Here is an 18,930-nt window from a genome sequence, read left to right on the forward strand (position 1 = left end):
TGCTGCGTTCACCAGCAACTTTTATGTATGTTGCTTGAAATTCCAGCATCTACAGATTTCCTCATGTTTGCGTTTTTAAAGACAACTAAACATAGTTGACCCAAAATTCATTTTTCTCGATACCTACAAATAAGGGATTTCTTACGGTCTCAAATAAGTACATTTCCTAAAAGTCCTGATAAGAATCTATTAGATGCAATTTTTAATTTGAAACCTTTTTATAATGGATCTATATCTAACATTTATAATACGCTGTTGGGAATGAGAAGTGTTCCTTTAAATAAGATTAATAATCTTTGGGAACAAGATTTACAGACTTCAATTTCTGAGGAGACTTGGAATCAAATTTTTAAATTGGTTAACACTCCATCATTATGTGTCCGCCACACTCTCCTACAATTTAGAGTGGTCCATAGGGCCCATATGACTAAGGATAAGTTGTCTCGTTTTAATTTAGATATATCTCCGTGTTGTGATAAATGTAATAATGGAGAAGCTTCACCCATTCATATGTTTTGGACATGTCCAAGTCTTGGAAAATATTGGAAAGAAGTATTTCAAACTTTCTTGATACTTTTCAAAGTAAACTTTAAGCCTAATCCTTTGACTGCTTTATTTGGTGTTGTTGGAGGAAAGGATATTATTTTGGAGTCATCTGACTTGCACGTTTTGGCTCTTATTTCTCTTAAGGCCAGAAGGACGCTCTTGCTTAAACGGAAAGATGCAGCCCCTCCTATTCACACTCAATGGTTATGTGGTGTGATGTGAAGTTTAAATTTAGAGAAGATTCGATGTTCAATCTCTGAATCTAGCCAAGACCTTCAAACATTGTGGGGACCTTTTCTGAATTATTTTCAAAACCTTTGATTTGCTGTTAAAGCACAGATGATGACTAATAATATTTTTCCCCTTTTTTTCTTTACTAATCAGCTTTGGTCTTGCTAGTGGGTAAGATTTTTTAATATAATAAAATCACTATTTCAATGTTACAAATTAATTAACCTGTATGAATATAGGATAAGGAGTCTTTATATGCAATTTAGTATAATGTATTGATATTTTTTCTTGTACTCTGTATTCTTATATGTAGAATTAATGATAATATTGGAAAAGAAGAACATCCAAATATGTAGTGCAATTGTAGGCTTAGTCATCACAGTGATCTTGTTATCTGCCTTGATATCTCTGTTACAAATTCTCAATTTCTTTCGGTCTCAGTTGCACACTGTCAATATCAGGAAATCTGAAAACGTTATTCTTTATTTAGTGCTTTTCAAGGAAGTTCTTGCTGGTTCACTTTTCAGTTGTATTTCTGTGTTTAATGTAAAATGATCAGTTTGAAAGTGACGTTTTCCATATACGGTTCCAGACAAATAACATCTTCCTTAATGTCAACAAGACAAAGGAGATGGTTGTCGACTTCAAGAGAACTTGCACCACTCACACTCCCCTTTACATCAATGGCACAGCAGTAGAAACTGCAAGCTGGTTGAAACTCCCGGGAATGCAGGCAACCTCTCATAGTCCAAGAACACATCCTACAGAGTCAAGGAAGTTCACCAACATCTCTACTTTCTGAGGAGACAGAGGGAAGCTAGACCACACATTCATACTCGTGTCACTGTGGAGAGCATCCTCATAAGCTGAATCACTGCTTTGTACTGAAACTACACTGTGGAGGTCAGGAAGGCTCTACAACGGGTAGTCAGTACTGCCCAACACATCACTGGCACCAGCCTACCCGGCATCAAGGACATGTATACAGAAAAGTGCCGGAAAAAGGCCAGTAACGTCATGAAGGATCCCATTCACCCTCATCATGGAGGAGGGTACATGACATCAACTCCAGGACTGCCATTCTCAAAAGTGGTTACATTCCCCAAGCAGTAAGGTTAATCAACACCTCAACCCACTAACTCCATCACTACTTTAATACTTCCCGTCAGTCATCTTATGTACAGCCTAGCTTCACCTTATGTACACTCAATCAATCTATTGTATATATAATAAGCTATCTTAAGTACATATGTTTATTATGTTTTTAAATTATTATTTTAACTTTCTTTATCTTGTTTTTTTTTTCTGTGCTGCATCAGATCTGAAGTAACAACTATTTTGTTCTCCTTACAATTGTGTCCAGGAAATGATACTAAACAATCTTGAATCTCTTGAGTATAGTCTGGAGACCTGTCTCTCTTTGTACATTCCTTGTCTAGGTAACACTTGTGTCAATCTTATGGTTATTGTCGCTGTTCCGGACAGATGCAGGGAACCAGAATGTATGAGATCTGAGATCTGTCTGATCCATGTGGTTCGTTACCAGACTGAGGTGAATTGAAGTCGACATGTAGCCCTGACAGGGTAATAAAAGACAGAAACCATCATCACATTTAAAAAGCTTTTGGATGTGTAGCTGAAGAGGTATGGCTTGCATTCAACAAATCTAGTGCTAGAAGGTAGGATTAGACCAAGTCATTTTCTGTTAAGTACAGATGCAATGGGCCTTCTAATTTTTTCAATGAAATATAAACTACCGCAATTGGAGAAAATAGGAAATAAAAATTTAAAATACTGGGATAGGCACACCAGGTTAGAAAGGGAAAACAAGTTGCTGTTTTAGCTCAGTGACCTTAATCAGAACTGGAAAAACAGCTTGGTAGAAAGTTGTAAGGTGGAGAGAAATTGATGAGCAATGGAAAGAGCAATAGAATTGAATAGTGCAGAGAGGCAAATGGCAAAAGACATGGTGGTGCAAGATAAATAGCTCTGGTAGTGGGATATTAAATAAAAGATGGGCCTAAAGGAACTATCAATGGGGATAGCACTAAATTTCATTAAATTTAAGTTGTTGAACTCAATGTTGAGACTATTGATTGTGCATTGCCCAAAGGCAAAATCCTGTTTCTTGCCTTGAAGATTTGGTGTAGAAGGATAGATTGTGGAAATGAAACAGTATTTTTGACAGAAAACTGGCAGTTCATTCTTTGCAGAATGGTCATCCAATCTTTTATGAGTGACAGAGTATACTAAGTTGTAAATTTTGGATTCAGGTTACAAGAAGTTGCAGTGGGAAGGGAAAAAGTAATTGACGAGCATCAGAATGCCAGAGTGAGGAAGATGTGTTTGTTGCTTGGTCTGAACTAAAGGTACCAAAAACGGTGAAACTATTCACAAACAAGAGAAAACCTACAGATGCTGGCAATCCAAGCAACACACACAAAATGCTGGAGGAACTCAGCAGGCCAGGCAGCATCTATGAGGGGGGAGAAAAAGGATAATCTGACAGGAAGCTGGTGGGATATTAAGCATATTTTAAGTTTATGTTTTTTATGAAAGAATGAAGATATTTTGTCATTTAAAATTTTTGTGGCAAAAAATAACATCATTTAGAAAAGGTATCTGGATTGTGTTGATTACAGGTCAATCTGCTGGGGTCATGTATCGTGTCCAGTGACTCCAATGCAGCCTCCTCTACAATGGTGAGACCCATCGTAAATTAGGGGGCTCTCCGTCAAGTACCTCCATTCCATCCGCCACAAGCGGAACTTCTCGGTGGCCAAACATTTTAATTTCCATTCCCATTCAGACATGTTGGTCCATGGCTGTCTATTGTGCCAAGATGAGGTACCCACAGGGTGGAGGAGCAACACATTATGTTCCGTCTAGGCAGCCTTCCTTCAACCTGATGGCGTTAATATTGATTTCTCCTTCTGGTTTAAAAAAAAATCCTCCCCCTCCCCCCCACACATTCCTCTATTCTCCACTCTGACCTTTTACCTCATCACCTGCTTATCACTTCCCCTGGGTCCCCTCCTCCCCCTCTTTCTCCTATGGTCTGCTGTCCTCTCCTATTGGATTCCTTCTTCTCTAGCCCCTTGACATTTCACACCCACACACATGGTTTCACCTATCACCTTCCAGTTAGCCTCCTTCCCCCTCCCCCATTATCTTTTTATTCTGGCATCTTGCCCCTTCCTCCTTAGTTCTGAAGAAGGGTCTTAGCCCGAAATGTCAACTGTTTATTCAGTTCCATAGATGCTGCCTGGCCTGCAGAGTTCCTCCAGCATTTTGTGTGTGCTTTTTTTTAATCTTTTCTTTTGAGGAGCACTTTATGAAAGATAGTATAGCAAAATGTACAGACTATTTGGAATTGAAGATATTGATGCTTACCTCAATGGAATAAATAATTTGCTCCTTTTGCATTGTGATTTATTGCTTTCTGGACGTGTATAAAAGCTGAAGATTTAAAGCATTGAAATACTGTTGATGTTCAAGACTTTGAGGGCAAGTTGCCTAGAGCATTCCTTATTGATTTTTGCTCATTTTGATCATCAGTAGAATAAATATTCTGAAAATAACCATGGCATTTCAATTTCTGGCTCTGCACACACAAGACCACGCTTATTGTCAGAAACTGTCCATATCCATGAAATCATCTTTAGGTATTTTGTAAATACAATAGATTTCTGACTTGCTGTAGTGAGAATAAAAAAATGGAGATGTTATGTTCATCACATTTCTTTTTTGTGAAACCCTGGCCATTTTCTTAAAATTTTATGCGTGCTGTCTCCATAACTGCAGTGACAGAAAGGTTTTATTGCACTGAACATTATGGATGACTGGGTTTTTTAAAGGAAGCCTCTTGACACCAACCTATATTTAATTTTGTAAACAATGCCCTGCAGCTGGCACACACCTAAATATAGATTTGCAATGCACACAAATAAGCCATCAATGTACGTTAACCACTAGTGCAGTACATGATCAGCTATATGTATTGTTTAAAAATATTTGTCTGCGGAATTCACAACACTGTTTCTGCATGATCAGTCGGAATATTTGCCTTACTCTATTTGTAATAGTTCAGTACGATTTACATTATTTTTTTCATTGAGTCTGACATTTTCACTGCTGTGTTTGAAGACTGTGTTCCTTGTTAATCTTCAGAAATTGGCTGCAGATACATTTCACTGCTGATTGCCTACAGGAACACTGTATTTCTTTTAGCGTATAACCCAGGATTAAACTTTGGTTATAGCCACTTGAAGCCCTTTCTGCGGCACAGCTGTTTGAGTTGAAGTATAAGGAGAAAGGCAAACTCGATTGCAGGTTCCCATTTGGTTTAGATTGCAGATGGATTGTTCCTGAACTGGACTATTTATTTCTGATGATGTATATGATGTTTTGCTCTGGATCTGACTAGCTGAATGAAAACGAAAGATGCTAATTAGGCTGCATAATGTTCTACTCATCCAAAACCTGTTCTGCCATAGAGTTGGATTGTTAAATGAGTAAAACATTTGGATCTGCCATTATTTATTAGATTATTACTTTCACTGTGTATATCATAGCCAAGTAAAATGCGCAGATGAGTTGCTTGGAGAGTGATAATTACAGACAGATTCTATGTTATTTCAAGGAAACAATAGCAATTTTTTTGTCCGTTCACATCTTTTACAGGTTTGGAACTATAAACCATCAGATTTTAGCTGCTGACTTCATAGTATTGAAGCTAAACAGGGCATCACTTTGGTATTCAAAAGCATCTACTGTTTTAAGTGGCTATTTTAGTTTTACTGACTCCAAGTAACAAGCTTTCCCCTCTTGATTCAATTGGAGCTATTGAAGCAAGTCTTGTTACTGTGTGTAATGAAATACCCTCTTTCCCCTTTCTCTATCCCTCACTACAATACACTGCCTTCAGCTCCATACCACTCTCCCTTTCCCATGCCAATTTCCCTGTGAGCTAGGCAGTACTCAGCACGAAGCGGTACTGCTGTATGTGTTCATCTGTGTCCTATCTATGGATTTGTACTCATACAGCTGTTTGGCAAAGGACTGAGTCGGTCATAGAAATATGTGCCAGCTGAGGAGGTGAACAGTAGAAGAGAATTTGACAGAAGCAAATTACAGGAAAAGAGAAACTGATCAATTTGAGCTTTGGCAAATTTGGAGATAGTGAGCGTCTACCTTGTGTTAGGCAGCAACAAAAAGATGGATAAACTGAGAAAGTGATCATGTGTCTTTAATGCAGCATCTCTAAACCAGTAGAGCAGAAGCTGAATGGTTTAAAAGCAGCTGATGCAGCTTGAGAGGTTGTACGTGTGGGACAGAGGGTTCCACACATACAATGTGTATTTGCATTTTTATGTCGTGTCGCTGTGTCTGTAATCTGTGCAAAACACTGGAGACTTGCAAATTGCAGCACTGAAGAGGGGAACAAGGAAGTGGAGGAGAATGAGAATGTGAGCAACATATTTTTAACGCAAGGCCCTTGAAAACAGCTAAATTCCTTCTCTGAGAGTGTATCTTGCATATTCAATTGTGGAGATCTGAAATTAATCACCCAGACATGAGCGACCAGTCAGAATACCAGCGGCTGTCGAGCGAGGAAGAGGAGGTATAGCTGAGTATTCTAAATATATTTCATGTCGTTGCAAACAATACATATCGTGCAGAACCCTGTTTCAATCTGGCAATTATGCTTCACACTGATTGCCTTTTATTGCTTCAGGATGTGTCCCAGCTCATTGGGATAAGATGCTCCGGTTTCATAAATGGTTCAAAATCTGTTTTGCATATACTTTCCCTGGACTGAAGCATGTTTGCACTGGAAAACAATTGGATTGTGGTTTATCTTTCAAAGACTATAATATTCAGTATCTTTTGGTGTCTTGGTTTTATGAGCCGTGTTTAGCAGAATTGTAAACAGTTTTGTTTTGGTGAATGTTTTGTGATGATAACACTATCCTTCCATTCTAGAGAGGTTAGGCACTTGAGTTTTGACTTTTGTTTTGTATTTGCAATGCAGTATTGCATTTGAAAAGGTTACTGAATTCCGCAGCTGTCTGCAAAAGAAAAACTGACGGATTACAAATCAGTTTGTATTGAGGACTATGTCTTATGATTGAGAAATAAGTGTTGGTGATTTTCATTCTCATTTCAGTAGTTCTGTTCAGTGTTGATGAATATTTTTTAATTAACTTTGACTAATTTCCATTTTTCTGCAAAGAATATGCCTGTTCGATGGCTGTAATATTTCTATTAGGATATTTATTTCCATCATAAATAAGTAGAACGTTAAACAGGGCCGTATGCTGTAAATATTTGGAAGATGCCTTATTTATTTGTGTTGCTGCTCAGGGATCAGTCACTAAATCAGTTACATTTATTCTCAACAGTTTTTAGCCCCTCTTTGTACTGATCCCTCCCCGATCCTTTGATCTCTCTTTTCGCTCCCCCCCCCCCCCCCCCATATCTCTGTTTTCAATTTTAATGATTCCTCCAGGGCAGCATTAAGCCTGTTGCCATAGAAATTGTCACTGCAAATCTAGTTTGAATTCAGATATTATTCCATTCAGTATTTGTGTTGAAAGTATCTAATCAAAACAATATCCATCTGCATTTCCGAAAAGATATTTTAAACGTAAAAATATTGCATCAGAACATTTTCATACTATGGGGGGGGGGTCACTCAGTAGGAAGAAATATATTTATTGTGAAGGTGCTAGCACCTAATGTAATATCCTTGACACCTGGGCTGTGATAGGTTGAACCGGAGCTAATAATTGGTCAGGGTTAGCAGAATGCCATGAGCACAATCCTGGGACAAAGCAACAATGTAGTAGTTCATTGCTGGTGACAAATCATCCAAAATGGATCAGCTTCCTGAAAGCCCGGACACCAGTGAGTGTTGAGTGCAATAGATGTCATGTTACAGCTGTGGTGAGGCAATATTTGGAGTACTCTGTGAAGTTTCTGTTTCCCCCATTGCAGAAAAGATGTGGAGGCTTTGGAGAAAGTAGAGAAGCGGTTCATGAGCTAGTTACCTCGACTGCAGTGGATTATATATATGGAGATAGAACATAGAATAGTACAGCACAGTACAGGCCCTTCGGCCCACAATGTTGTGCTGGCCCTTAAACCCTGCCTCCCATATAACCACCCCACCTTAAATTCCTCCATATACCTGTCTAGTAGTCTTTTAAATTTCACCAGTGTATCTGCCTCCACCACTGACTTAGGCAGTGCATTCCATGCACTAACCACTCTCTTAGTAAAAAAACCTTTCTCCAATATCCCTCTTGAACTTCCCACCCCTTACCGTAAAGCCATGTCCTCTTGTATTGAGCAGTGGTGCCCTGGGGAAGAGGTGCTGGCTGTCCACTCTATCTGTTCCTCTTAATATCTTGTATACCTCTATCATGTCTCCTCTCATCCTCCTTCTCTCCAAAGAGTAAAGCCCTAGCTCCCTTAATCTCTGATCATAATGCATACTCTCTAAACCAGGCAGCATCCTAGTAAATCTCCTCTGTACCCTTTCCAATGCTTCTACATCCTTCCTATAGTGAGGCGACCAGAATTGGACACAGTACTCCAAGTGTGGCCTAACCAGAGTTTTATAGAGCTGCATCATTATCTCGCAACTCTTAAGCTCTATCCCCCGACTTATGAAAGCCATCACCTCATAAGCTTTCTTAACTACCCTATCTACCTGTGAGGCAACTTTCAGGGATCTGTGGACATGTACCCCCAGATTCCTCTGCTCCTCCACACTACTAAGTATCCTGCTATTTACTTTGTACTCTGCCTTGGTGTTAGTCCTTCCAAAGTGTACCACCTCACATTTCTCCGGGTTGAGCTCCATCTGCCACTTCTCAGCCTACTTCTGCATCCTATCAATATCTCTCTGCAATCTTCAACAATCCTGTACACTATCTACACTATCCACCAACCTTTGTGTCGTCTGCAAACTTGCCAACCCACCCTTCTACCCCCACTTCCAGGTCACTAATAAAAATCACGAAAAGTAGAGGTCCCAGAACAGATCCTTGTGGGACACTACTAGTCACAACCCTCCAATCCAAATGTACTCCCTCCACCACAACCCTCTGCTTTCTGCAGGCAAGCCAATTCTGAATCCACCTGGCCAAACTTCCCTGGATCCCATGCCTTCTGACTTTCTGAATAAGCCTACCGTGTGGAACCTTGTCAACTGCCTTACTAAAATCCATGTAGATCACATCCACTGCACTACCCTCATCTATATGCCTGATCACCTCTTCAAAGAACTCTATCAGGCTTGTTGGACATGATCTGCCCTTCACAAAGCCATGCTGACTGTCCCTGATCAGACCATGATTCTCTAAATGCCCATAGATCCTATCTCTAAGAATCTTTTCCAACAGCTTTCCCACCACAGACGTAAGGCTCACTGGTCTATGATTACACGGACTATCCCTACTACCTTTCTTGAACAAGGGGACACATTCACCTCCCTCCAATCCTCCGATACCATTCCTGTGGACAACGAGGACATAAAGATCCTAGCCAGAAGCTCAGCAATCTCTTCCCTCGTCTTGTGGAGCAGCCTGGGGAATATTCCGTCAGGCTCCGGGGACTTATCCATCCTAATGTATTTTAACAACTCCAACACCTCCTCTCCCTTAATATCAACATGCTCCAAAACATCAACCGCACTCATATTGTCCTCACCGTCATCAAGTTCCCTCTCATTGGTGAATACCGAAGAGAAGTATTCACTGAGGACCTTGCTCACTTCCACAGCCTCCAGGCACATCTTCCCACCTTTATCTCTAATCAGTCCTAACGTCACTGCTGTCATCCTTTTGTTCTTCACATAATGCCTTGGGGTTTTCCTTTACCCTACTTGCCAAGGCCTTCTCATGCCCCCTTCTTGCTCTCCTCAGCCCCTTCTTAAGCTCCTTTCTTGCTTTCCTATATTCCTCAATTGACCCATCTAATCCTTGCTTCCTCAACCTCATGTATGCTGCCTTCTTCCACCTGACTAGATTTTCCACCTCACTTGTCACCCATGGTTCCTTCACCCTACCATTCTTTATCTTCCTCACCAGGACAAATTTATCCTTAACATCCTGCAAGAGGTCCCTAAACATCGACCACATGTCCATAGTACATTTCCCTGCAAAAACATGATCCCAATTCACACCCGCAAGTTCTAGCCTTATAGCCTCATAATTTGCCCTTCCCCAATTAAAAATGTTCCTGTCGTCTCTGATTCTATCCTTTTCCATGATAATGCTAAAGACCAGCGAGCGATGGTCACTGTCACCCAGATGCTCACCCACTGAGAGATCTGTGAGCTGACCCATTCCTCATCCAGGTAATTTATAACTGAGATGTTAGACAAAGCAGGATTGTATCCTCTGGAGCTTTGAAGCCTGAGGGAGAAACTTGATAGAAGTCTCTCAAATGTGTGACAGTTTTGATTGAGCATTAATGAGAGCAAGGCACTGGATGTTGTCAATATGGACTTCAGCAAGGCCTTTGACTGGGCCCCGTATGGAAGTATAGTCTGGAAAGTTTGATCGCAGGGGATCCAGAGAGAGCTTATTAAGTGGGTATATTTAATTGGCTTGATGGTAGGAAGCAGAGGATGATAATGGAAGATTGTGTTTTTTTGGACTAGGCCAGTGACTAGTTGTGTTCTCCAAGGGTCTGTGCTGGGCCAATTTTTGTTCATCATTTATATAAATGATTTAGATGAGAATGTACAAGGCATAGTTAGTAAGTTTGCTGATGATGCTACAATAGATGGTACTGTACAGGGTGAAGAAGATTAGAAACATAGAAAACCTACAGCACAATACATGCGCTTTGGCCCACAAAGTTGTGCCGAACATGTCCCTCCCTTAGAAATTATTATGCTTACCCATAACCCTCTATTTTTCTAAGCTCCATGTACCTATCCAGGAGTCTCTAAAAGACCCTATCGTATCCGCCTCCACCACCGTTGCCGGCAGCCCATTTCACGCACTCACCACTCTCTGTGTAAAAAAAACAACAACACCTTACCCCTGACATCTCCTCCGTACCTACTCCCCAACACCTTAAACCTGTGTCGTCTTGTGGCAACCATTTCAGCCCTGGGAAAAAGCTGCTGACTATCCACAGGATCAATGCCTCCCATCATCTTATACACCTCTATCAGGTCATCTCTCATCCTCTGTCGCTCCAAGGAGAAAAGGTCGAGTTCACTCAACCTGTCTTCATAAGGCATGCTACCCAATCCAGGCAACGTCCTTGTAAACAACACACATCAAATTTGCTGGTGAACGCAGCAGGCCAGGCAGCATCTCTAGGAAGAGGTACAGTCGACGTTTCGGGCCAAGACCCTTCGTCAGGACTAACGGAAGGAAGAGCTAGTAAGAGATTTGAAAGTGGGAGGGGGAGGGGGAGATCCAAAATGATAGGAGAAGATCCATCCCTCCCCCTCCTGTCTTCTATCATTTTGGATCTACCCCCCTCCCCCCCCCCCCCCCACTTTCAAATCTCTCACTAGCTCTTCCTTCCGTTAGTCCTGACGAAGGGTTTTGGCCCGAAACGTCGACTGTACCTCTTCCTAAAGATGCTGCCTGGCCTGCTGCGTTCACCAGCAAATTTGATGTGTGTTGCTTGTATTTCCAGCATCTGCAGAATTCCTCGTGTTAACATTCTTGTAAATCTCCTTTGCACCTTTTCTATGGTTTCCACATCCTTCCTGTAGTGAGCCAACCAGAACCGAGCACAGTACTCCAAGTGGGTTCTGAGGAGGGTCCTATATAGTTGCAACATTACCTCTCGGCTCCTAAACTCAATCCCACGATTGATGAAGGCCAATGCACCGTATGCCTTCTTAACCACAGAGTCAACCTGCGCAGCTGCTTTGAGTGTCCTGTAGACTCAGACTCCAAGATCCCTCTGATCCTCCACACTGTCAAGAGTCTTACTGTTAATACTATATTCTGCTGTTGTATTTGATCTACCAAAATGAACCACTTCACACTTATCTGAGTTGAACTCCATCTGCCACTTCTCAGCCCAGTTTTGCATCCCATCAATATCCCACTGTAACCTCTGACAGCCCTCCACACTATCCACAACACCTCCAACCTTTGTGTCATCAGCAAACTTACTAACCCATCTCTCCACTTCCTCATCCAGGTCATTTATAAAAATCATGAAGAGAAGGGGGTCTCAGAACAGATCCCTGAGGCACACCACTGGTCACTGACCTCCATGTAGAATTTGAGCAGTCTACAACCACTGTTTGCCTTCTGTGGGCAAGCCAGTTCTAGATCCACAAAGCAATGTCCCCTTGGATCCCTTGCCTCCTTACTTTCTCAATAAGCCTTGCATGGGGTACCTTACCAAATGCCTTGCTGAAATCCATATATACTGCATCTACTGCTCTACCTTCATCAACGTGTTTAGTCACATCCTCAAGAACTTCAGTCAGGCTCGTAAGGCACGACCTGCCTTTGATAAAGCCATGCTGACTATTCCTAATCATATTATGCCTCTCCAAATGTTCATAAGTTCTGCTTCTCAGGATCTTCTCCATCAACTTACCAACCACTGAAGTAAGACTCACTGGACTATAATTTCCTGGGCTATCTCTACTCCCTTTCTTGAATAAAGTAACAACATCCGCAACCCTCCAATCCACCAGAACCTCTCCCATCCCCATTGATGATGCAAAGATCATCACCAGAGGCTTAGCAATCTCCTCCCTTGTCTCCCACAGTAGCCTGGGGTACATCTCATCCAGGCCCGGCGACTTATCCAACTTGATGTTTTCCAAAAGCTCCAACACATCCTCTTTCTTAATATCTGCATGCTCAAGCTTTTCAGTACGCTGCAAGTCATTACTACAATCACCAAGATCCTTTTCCATAGTGAATACTGAAGTAAAATATTGATTAAGTACCTCTGCTTTTTCCTCTGGTTCCATACACACTTTCCCACTGTCACACTTGATAGGTCCTATGCTTTCATGTCTTACCCTCTTGCTCTTCACATACTTGTAGAATGCCTTGGGGTTTCCCTTAATCCTGCCCGCCAAGGCCTTCTCATGGCCCCTTCTGGCTCTCCTAATTTCCTTTTTAAGCTCCTTCCTGTTAGCCTTATAATCTTCTAGCTCTCTAACATTACCTAGCTCTTTGAACCTTTTGTAAGCTTTTCTTTTCTTCTTGACTAGATTCATTACAGTCTTTGTACACCACGGTCCCTGTACCCTACCATAACTTCCCTGTTTTTTTGGAACGTACCGATGCAGAACTCCACACAAGTATCCCCTGAACATTTGCGACATTTCTTCCAATTTTTTTCCTGAGAACACCTGTTCCCAATTTAATCTTCTAATTTCCTGCCTGATAGCCTCATAGTTTCCCTTACTCCAATTAAATGCTTTTCTAACTTGTCTGTTCCTATCTCTCTCCAATGCTGCTGTAAAGGAGATAGAATTATGATTATTATCTCCAAAATGCTCTCCCACTGAAAGATCTGACACCTGACCAGGTTCATTTCCCAATACCAAATCAAGTACAGTCTCTGCTCTTGTAGGCTTATCTACATATTGTGTCAAGAAATCTTCCTGAACACACCTAACAAGATTCACCCCATCTAAGCCCCTTGCTCAGGGAGATGCCAATCGATATTTGGGAAATTAAAATCTCCCATCACAACAACTCTGTTATTATTACACCTTTCCAGGTTCTATTTCCCTATCTGCTCCTCGATATCCCTGTTACTATTAGGTGACCTATAAAAAACACCCAGTAAGGTAATTGGCCCCTTCCTGTTCCTGACTTCCACCCACAGACTCTGTAGACAATCCCTCCATGATGTCCACCTTTTCTGCAGCTGTGACACTATTTCTGATCAACAGTGCCACACCCCCACCTCTTTTGCCTCCCTCCCTGTCCTTTATGAAACATCTAAAACCCGGCACTTGAATTAACCATTCCTGTCCCTGAGCCATCCAAGTCTCTGTAATGGCCTCCACATCATAGTTCCAAGTACTGATCCACGCTGTAAGCTCATCCGCTTTGTTCAAAATACTCCCTGCGTTAAAATAGACACATCTCAAACCGTTGGTCTGAATGCGTCCCTTCTCTATCACCTGCCTATCCTCCCTCACATACTGTCTCTAAGCTTTCTCTATTTGTCAGCCAACCGCCTCTTCCCAAGTCTCTTCAGTTCGGTTCCCATCCCCCAACAATTCTAGTTTAAGCTCTCCCCAGCAGCCTTAGCAAACCTCCCCACCAGGATATTGGCCCCCCTGGGATTCAAGTGCAATGCGTCCTTTTTGTACAGGTTACACCTACCCCAAAAGAGGTCCCAAAGATCCAGAAACCTGAATCCCTGTCCCCTGCTCCAATCTCTCAGCCACGCATTTATCCTCCATCTCATTCTATTCCTGTACTCACTGTCATGTGGCACAGGCAGTAATCCCAAGATTACTACCTTCGAGGTCCTGCTTCGCAACTTCCTTCCTAACTCCCTGTAGCCTGTTTTCAGGACCGCTTCCCTTTTCCTTCCTATGTCGCTGGTACCAATATGTACCACGACCTCTGGTTGTTCTCTGCCCCCCCCCCCCCCCCCCCCCCACCACCACTGCAGTATTTTGTGGACGCGATCTGAAACATCCTGGACCCTGGTCCCTGGGAGGCAAGCTACCATCCAGGTTTCTTTCCTGCGTCCACAGAATCGCCTGTCTGACCCCGTAACTATAGAGTCCCCTATCACTACTGCCTTCGTCTTCCTTTCCCTACCCTTCTGAGCCACAGGGCCAGACTCTGTGCCAGAGGCATGGCCACTGTTGCTTTCATCAGGTAGGCTGTTCCCCCACTCCAAAAGTATTCAAACAGCAGTACTTATTGTCAAGGGGTATAGCCACAGGGGTGCTCTCTAGTACCTGACTCTTCCCCTTCCCTCTCCTGACTGTTACCCACTTGTCTGTCTCCCGTAGCCCCAGTGTGACCACCTGCCTATAACTCCTTTCTATCACCTCCTTGCTCTCCCTGACCAGACGAAGGTCATCGAGCTGCAACTCCAGTTCCCTAACGCGGTCTCTAAGAAGCTGCAGCTCAACACACCGGGTGGAGATATGGCCGTCCGGGAGGCTGGGCGACTCCAGGACTTCCCACATCTGACACCGAGCACAGAAAACCGGCCTCACACACATACTTCCTTTCTACAATTAACATAGGTAAACCTACCTCGTCCTGTTACCGCCTAAGCCCATTGAGCCAAAGCCCTATCACTCTGCTACCCTCTCACTCCGCTGCTCACTGGATATGGCAGTCTTCTTTTTAAACTTTTCTCGCTCTACTGGCTGATGTCATGCGCCTGCACAGTCTAGCCTTTCTTTACCCCGAGTAGTAAAAATGCCTTCGCTCCGGAAATCCTCAGCCATTCACTCGCAGCCTTCTTGCTCTGAGTCAAAGATTATCAAAATTACTGGAGTATCTTGATCAGCAAATGGAGTTCAACCCAGGTAAGTGGGAGATGTTTCATTTTTGGAAGTTTTAAAAAAAAAAGAAAATATTTTTGGATGTGGGGAGGATGTTTCCTATGGTGGGAGAGTCTAAGACCAGAGGACTCAGCCTCAGAATAGAGGGGCGTCCTTTTAGAACAGAGATGAGGAGCAATTTCTTTAGCCAAAGAATGGTGAATCTGTGGAATTATTTGCCACAGGCAGCTGTGGAGGCCAAGTTTTTGTTTATATTTATGGCAGAGGTTGATAGATTCTTGAGTGGTCAGGGCATGAAGGAATATGGGGAGAATGCAGGTGATTGAGGCTGGGAGGAAAATTAGAACAACAATGTTGAAATGGTGGACCAGACTCGCTGAGCCAAATGGACTAATTCTTCTGCTATGGCTTGTGTTCAAACCAGGGTAGGATTTTCATAGTGACTGGTGGGGGGGGGGGGGCGTGGGGGGGGGAGGTGCAGTAGAATGGGGGATTTAGGAATACAAGCATATAGTTTCCTGAAAGTGGTGTCATAGGTGGAAAGGGTCATGAAGCTGATATTTGATACACTGGCCTTCAGTAGTCAGGGTACTGAGTTTAGAAGTTGGAAGGTTATTTTGCAGTTGTACAGGACATTGGTGAGACTGCACATAGAATATTGTATATAGTTTGGTTGCCTTGCTAAGGAAGTTATACCATTGTGCTAGAAAGTGAGCAAAAATGATTTATGAGAATGTTGCTGGGACTTGAGAGCCTGAGTTATTGGGAGAGGCTAGGCAGGCAAGGACTTTATTCCAAGGAGTGTAGGAGACTTGGGGGTGAAACTATAGACATATATAAAACCATGAAGAGCATGAATAGAGTGAATACAAGACTGTCTTTTTCTCAGGGAAAGGGAATCATAAACTAGAGGGCATGGGTTTATGGGAAGAAGGGAAAAATATAAAAGAAACGAGGGGCAGCAGCTTCATGCACAGGGTGCTGTGTATATGAGTGGAATTGCAAGAGGAAGTGGTTGAGACAGGTATAATGAAACGAAAGTTTTGGAAGTATATTGGCCAAATATAGTCATATGGGACCAACTCAGATGTGCATCTTGTTCTGTATGGACAATTTGGTCTGAAGTGTGTGTTTCTGTGCTTTGTTACTCTGTGACTCTATAAGCTGCTTCTGTTGCTGCACATTCCATTGCTCCACCTGTATGCTGTATATTTTCTTTAAAACCTGTGGTTGCCATTTATTTTCTTTAAGTTCTGTGGCTGTCGGTAATATTATATAGTCTAATGAAGAAGGAATGCATTTGACGTAGAAATAACAGAGTAGCATTTTATAATTTGACATTTTTAATCCAAAGAGACATTTAATTTCAATGTATTCAAAGAAACTTTTTATAAAAAGTAAATGAAAATCAAAAAAATACTGCAGAAATCTAAAATAAAAGCATAAAATGTTTGAATCGCTCAGCAGATTAGGTAGCATCTGTATAAATAGAAACAATATTAATGATTCTTGGTCCAGTTTATGACCAGCCCTTGACCTTAAGGCATAGGAGCAGAATTAGGCCATTTGATCCATCAATTCTGGTCTGCTATTCTATCATGGCAGATTAATTATCCCTCTCAACCTCTTTGTCTGGCTGTCTCCACATAACCTTTGACTCCCCTACTTATCAGGGACCTATCTACCTCTGCTTTAAAAATAGCCAATAATTTGGCCTCCACATCCCTCAGTAACAATGAGTTTCACAGATTTCACCACCCATTGGCTAAAGAAATTCCTGCTCATCTCTGTTCTAAAGGGATGTCCTTCTATTCTGAGGCTGCGTCCTCTGGTCCAAGACTCTTCTACTATAGGAAACATCCTCTCCCCATCCATTCTATCTAGGCCAGGGGTTCCTAACCTTTTTTTTTACGTTTTGGACCAATATCATTATGCAAGGGGCTTATGGACCCCACATTGGGAACTCTTAAACTCTATGCCTTTCAGTATTCAATAGGTTTCATAGAGGTCCCACCTCATTCTGCGGAAGGGTTTTGCCCCAAAACGTTGACTGTACTTTCTTCCATAAATGCTGCCTGGCCTGCTGAATTCCTCCAACATTTTGTGTATGTGACTCGGATTTCCAGCATCTGCAGATTTTCTCTTGTTTGCGATTTGCCCACCTCATTCTTCTAAGTTGCAGTGAGAAAAGTCCAGAGCTGTCAAACGCTCCTCATACCTTTCATTCCCGGAATCATTTTCGTGAACCTCCTCTGGACCATCTCCAATGCCAGCTCATCTGCTCTTAGATAAGAGGCCCAAAATTGCTTGCAATAGTCTAAGTGCCTTATAAATGCTCAGTATTACATCCTTGCTCTTATATTCTGCTGCTCTCGAAAGGAAGGCGAACATTGCATTTGCCTTTTTTGCCACTGACTCGAGCTGCAAGTTTAGCTTTAAGGAATACTGCACAATAGTCATAGTCATACTTTATTGATCCCGGGGGAAATTGGTTTTCATTACAGTTGCACCATAAATAATAAATAGTAATAGAACCATAAATTGTTAAATAGTAATATGAAAATTATGCCAGTAAATTATGAAATAAGTCCAGGACCAGCCTATCGGCTCAGGGTGTCTGACCTCCAAGGGAGGAGTTGTAAAGTTTGATGGCCACAGGCAGGAATGACTTCCTATGACACTCTGTGCTGCATCTCGGAGGAATGAGTCTCTGGCTGAATGTACTCCTGTGCCCACCCAGTACATTATGTAGTGGATGGGAGACACTGACCAAGATGGCATGCAACTTAGACAGCATCCTCTTTTCAGACACCACTGTGAGAGAGTCCAGTTCCATCCCTACAACATCACTGGCCTTACGAATGATTTTGAAAGACACCCCAAGTCCATCTTTACCTGTAATTTCTGAATTTTCTCCCCATTTAAAATATAATTTATGCCTTTATTTCTACTACTTAAGTGCATGACCTTATACTTCCCTGCACTGTATTCCATCTGCCATTTTTTCGCTCATTCTCCCATTCTAAGCAAATGTTTCTGCAGGCTCCCTGCTTCCTCAACACAATCTGCCACTCCACCTATCTTTATATTATCTGTAAACTTGGCTACAAAGCCACCAATTCTGTCATAAGATCATTAACAAAACGTGAAAAGGAGCTGCCACAGCACTGACCCCTGCAGAACACCACTAGTCATCGGCAGCCAATCACAAAAGGACTCTCTTATTCCTATTCTTTGCCTCCTGCCATTAGCCCAATCTTCTGTCCAAGCTAGTATCTTATCCATGATAATATGGGCTGTTATCTTTTTTTTTAGCCATCTCATGTTCGGCACCTTGTCAAAGGCCTTCTGAAAATCCAAATAAACACCATCCCCTGGCTCTCCTTTGTCTAATCTGCCTGCTATTTCCTCAAAGAATTTCAACAGATTTGTCAGGCAAGATTTCCTCTTAAGGAAACTATGCTGACTTTGTCCTATTTTTATCATGTTCCTCCAAGTTAATAATGGACTCCAGTATCTTCCCAACCACTGAAGTCAACAGTTATTCAAATAGGGTGTTATTGTTAAATCACATTTAGAAAAAAATGTGGATGTTCTCCCATAACAAAATGAGCATGTATGTAATTAAGAAGACAAATAGAGCACTGATCTTT

At 42.1% G+C, this 18,930-nt stretch overlaps 1 protein-coding gene across 5 annotated transcripts in view; it reads left to right on the plus strand.

Annotated features, from left to right (window-relative positions):
* The window catches only part of tnk2b (tyrosine kinase, non-receptor, 2b), a 244,249-nt gene that overhangs the window by 77,435 nt on the left and 147,884 nt on the right, over positions 1-18,930 (plus strand). The window contains exon 1 of one of the 5 annotated variants that reach the window (XM_072255150.1): positions 6,282-6,400. The exons of the other annotated variants lie outside the window; for them this stretch is intronic. Coding sequence (XP_072111251.1) covers positions 6,353-6,400 — 48 coding nt within the window. The 5' untranslated portion in view covers positions 6,282-6,352. Of the gene's footprint in view, positions 1-6,281; positions 6,401-18,930 lie in introns of those variants that run through there. 5 annotated transcript variants of the gene reach the window in all.

The sequence above is a fragment of the Mobula birostris genome, chromosome 4 (assembly GCF_030028105.1).
Source record: "Mobula birostris isolate sMobBir1 chromosome 4, sMobBir1.hap1, whole genome shotgun sequence".
NCBI classification, from domain to species: domain Eukaryota; kingdom Metazoa; phylum Chordata; class Chondrichthyes; order Myliobatiformes; family Myliobatidae; genus Mobula; species Mobula birostris.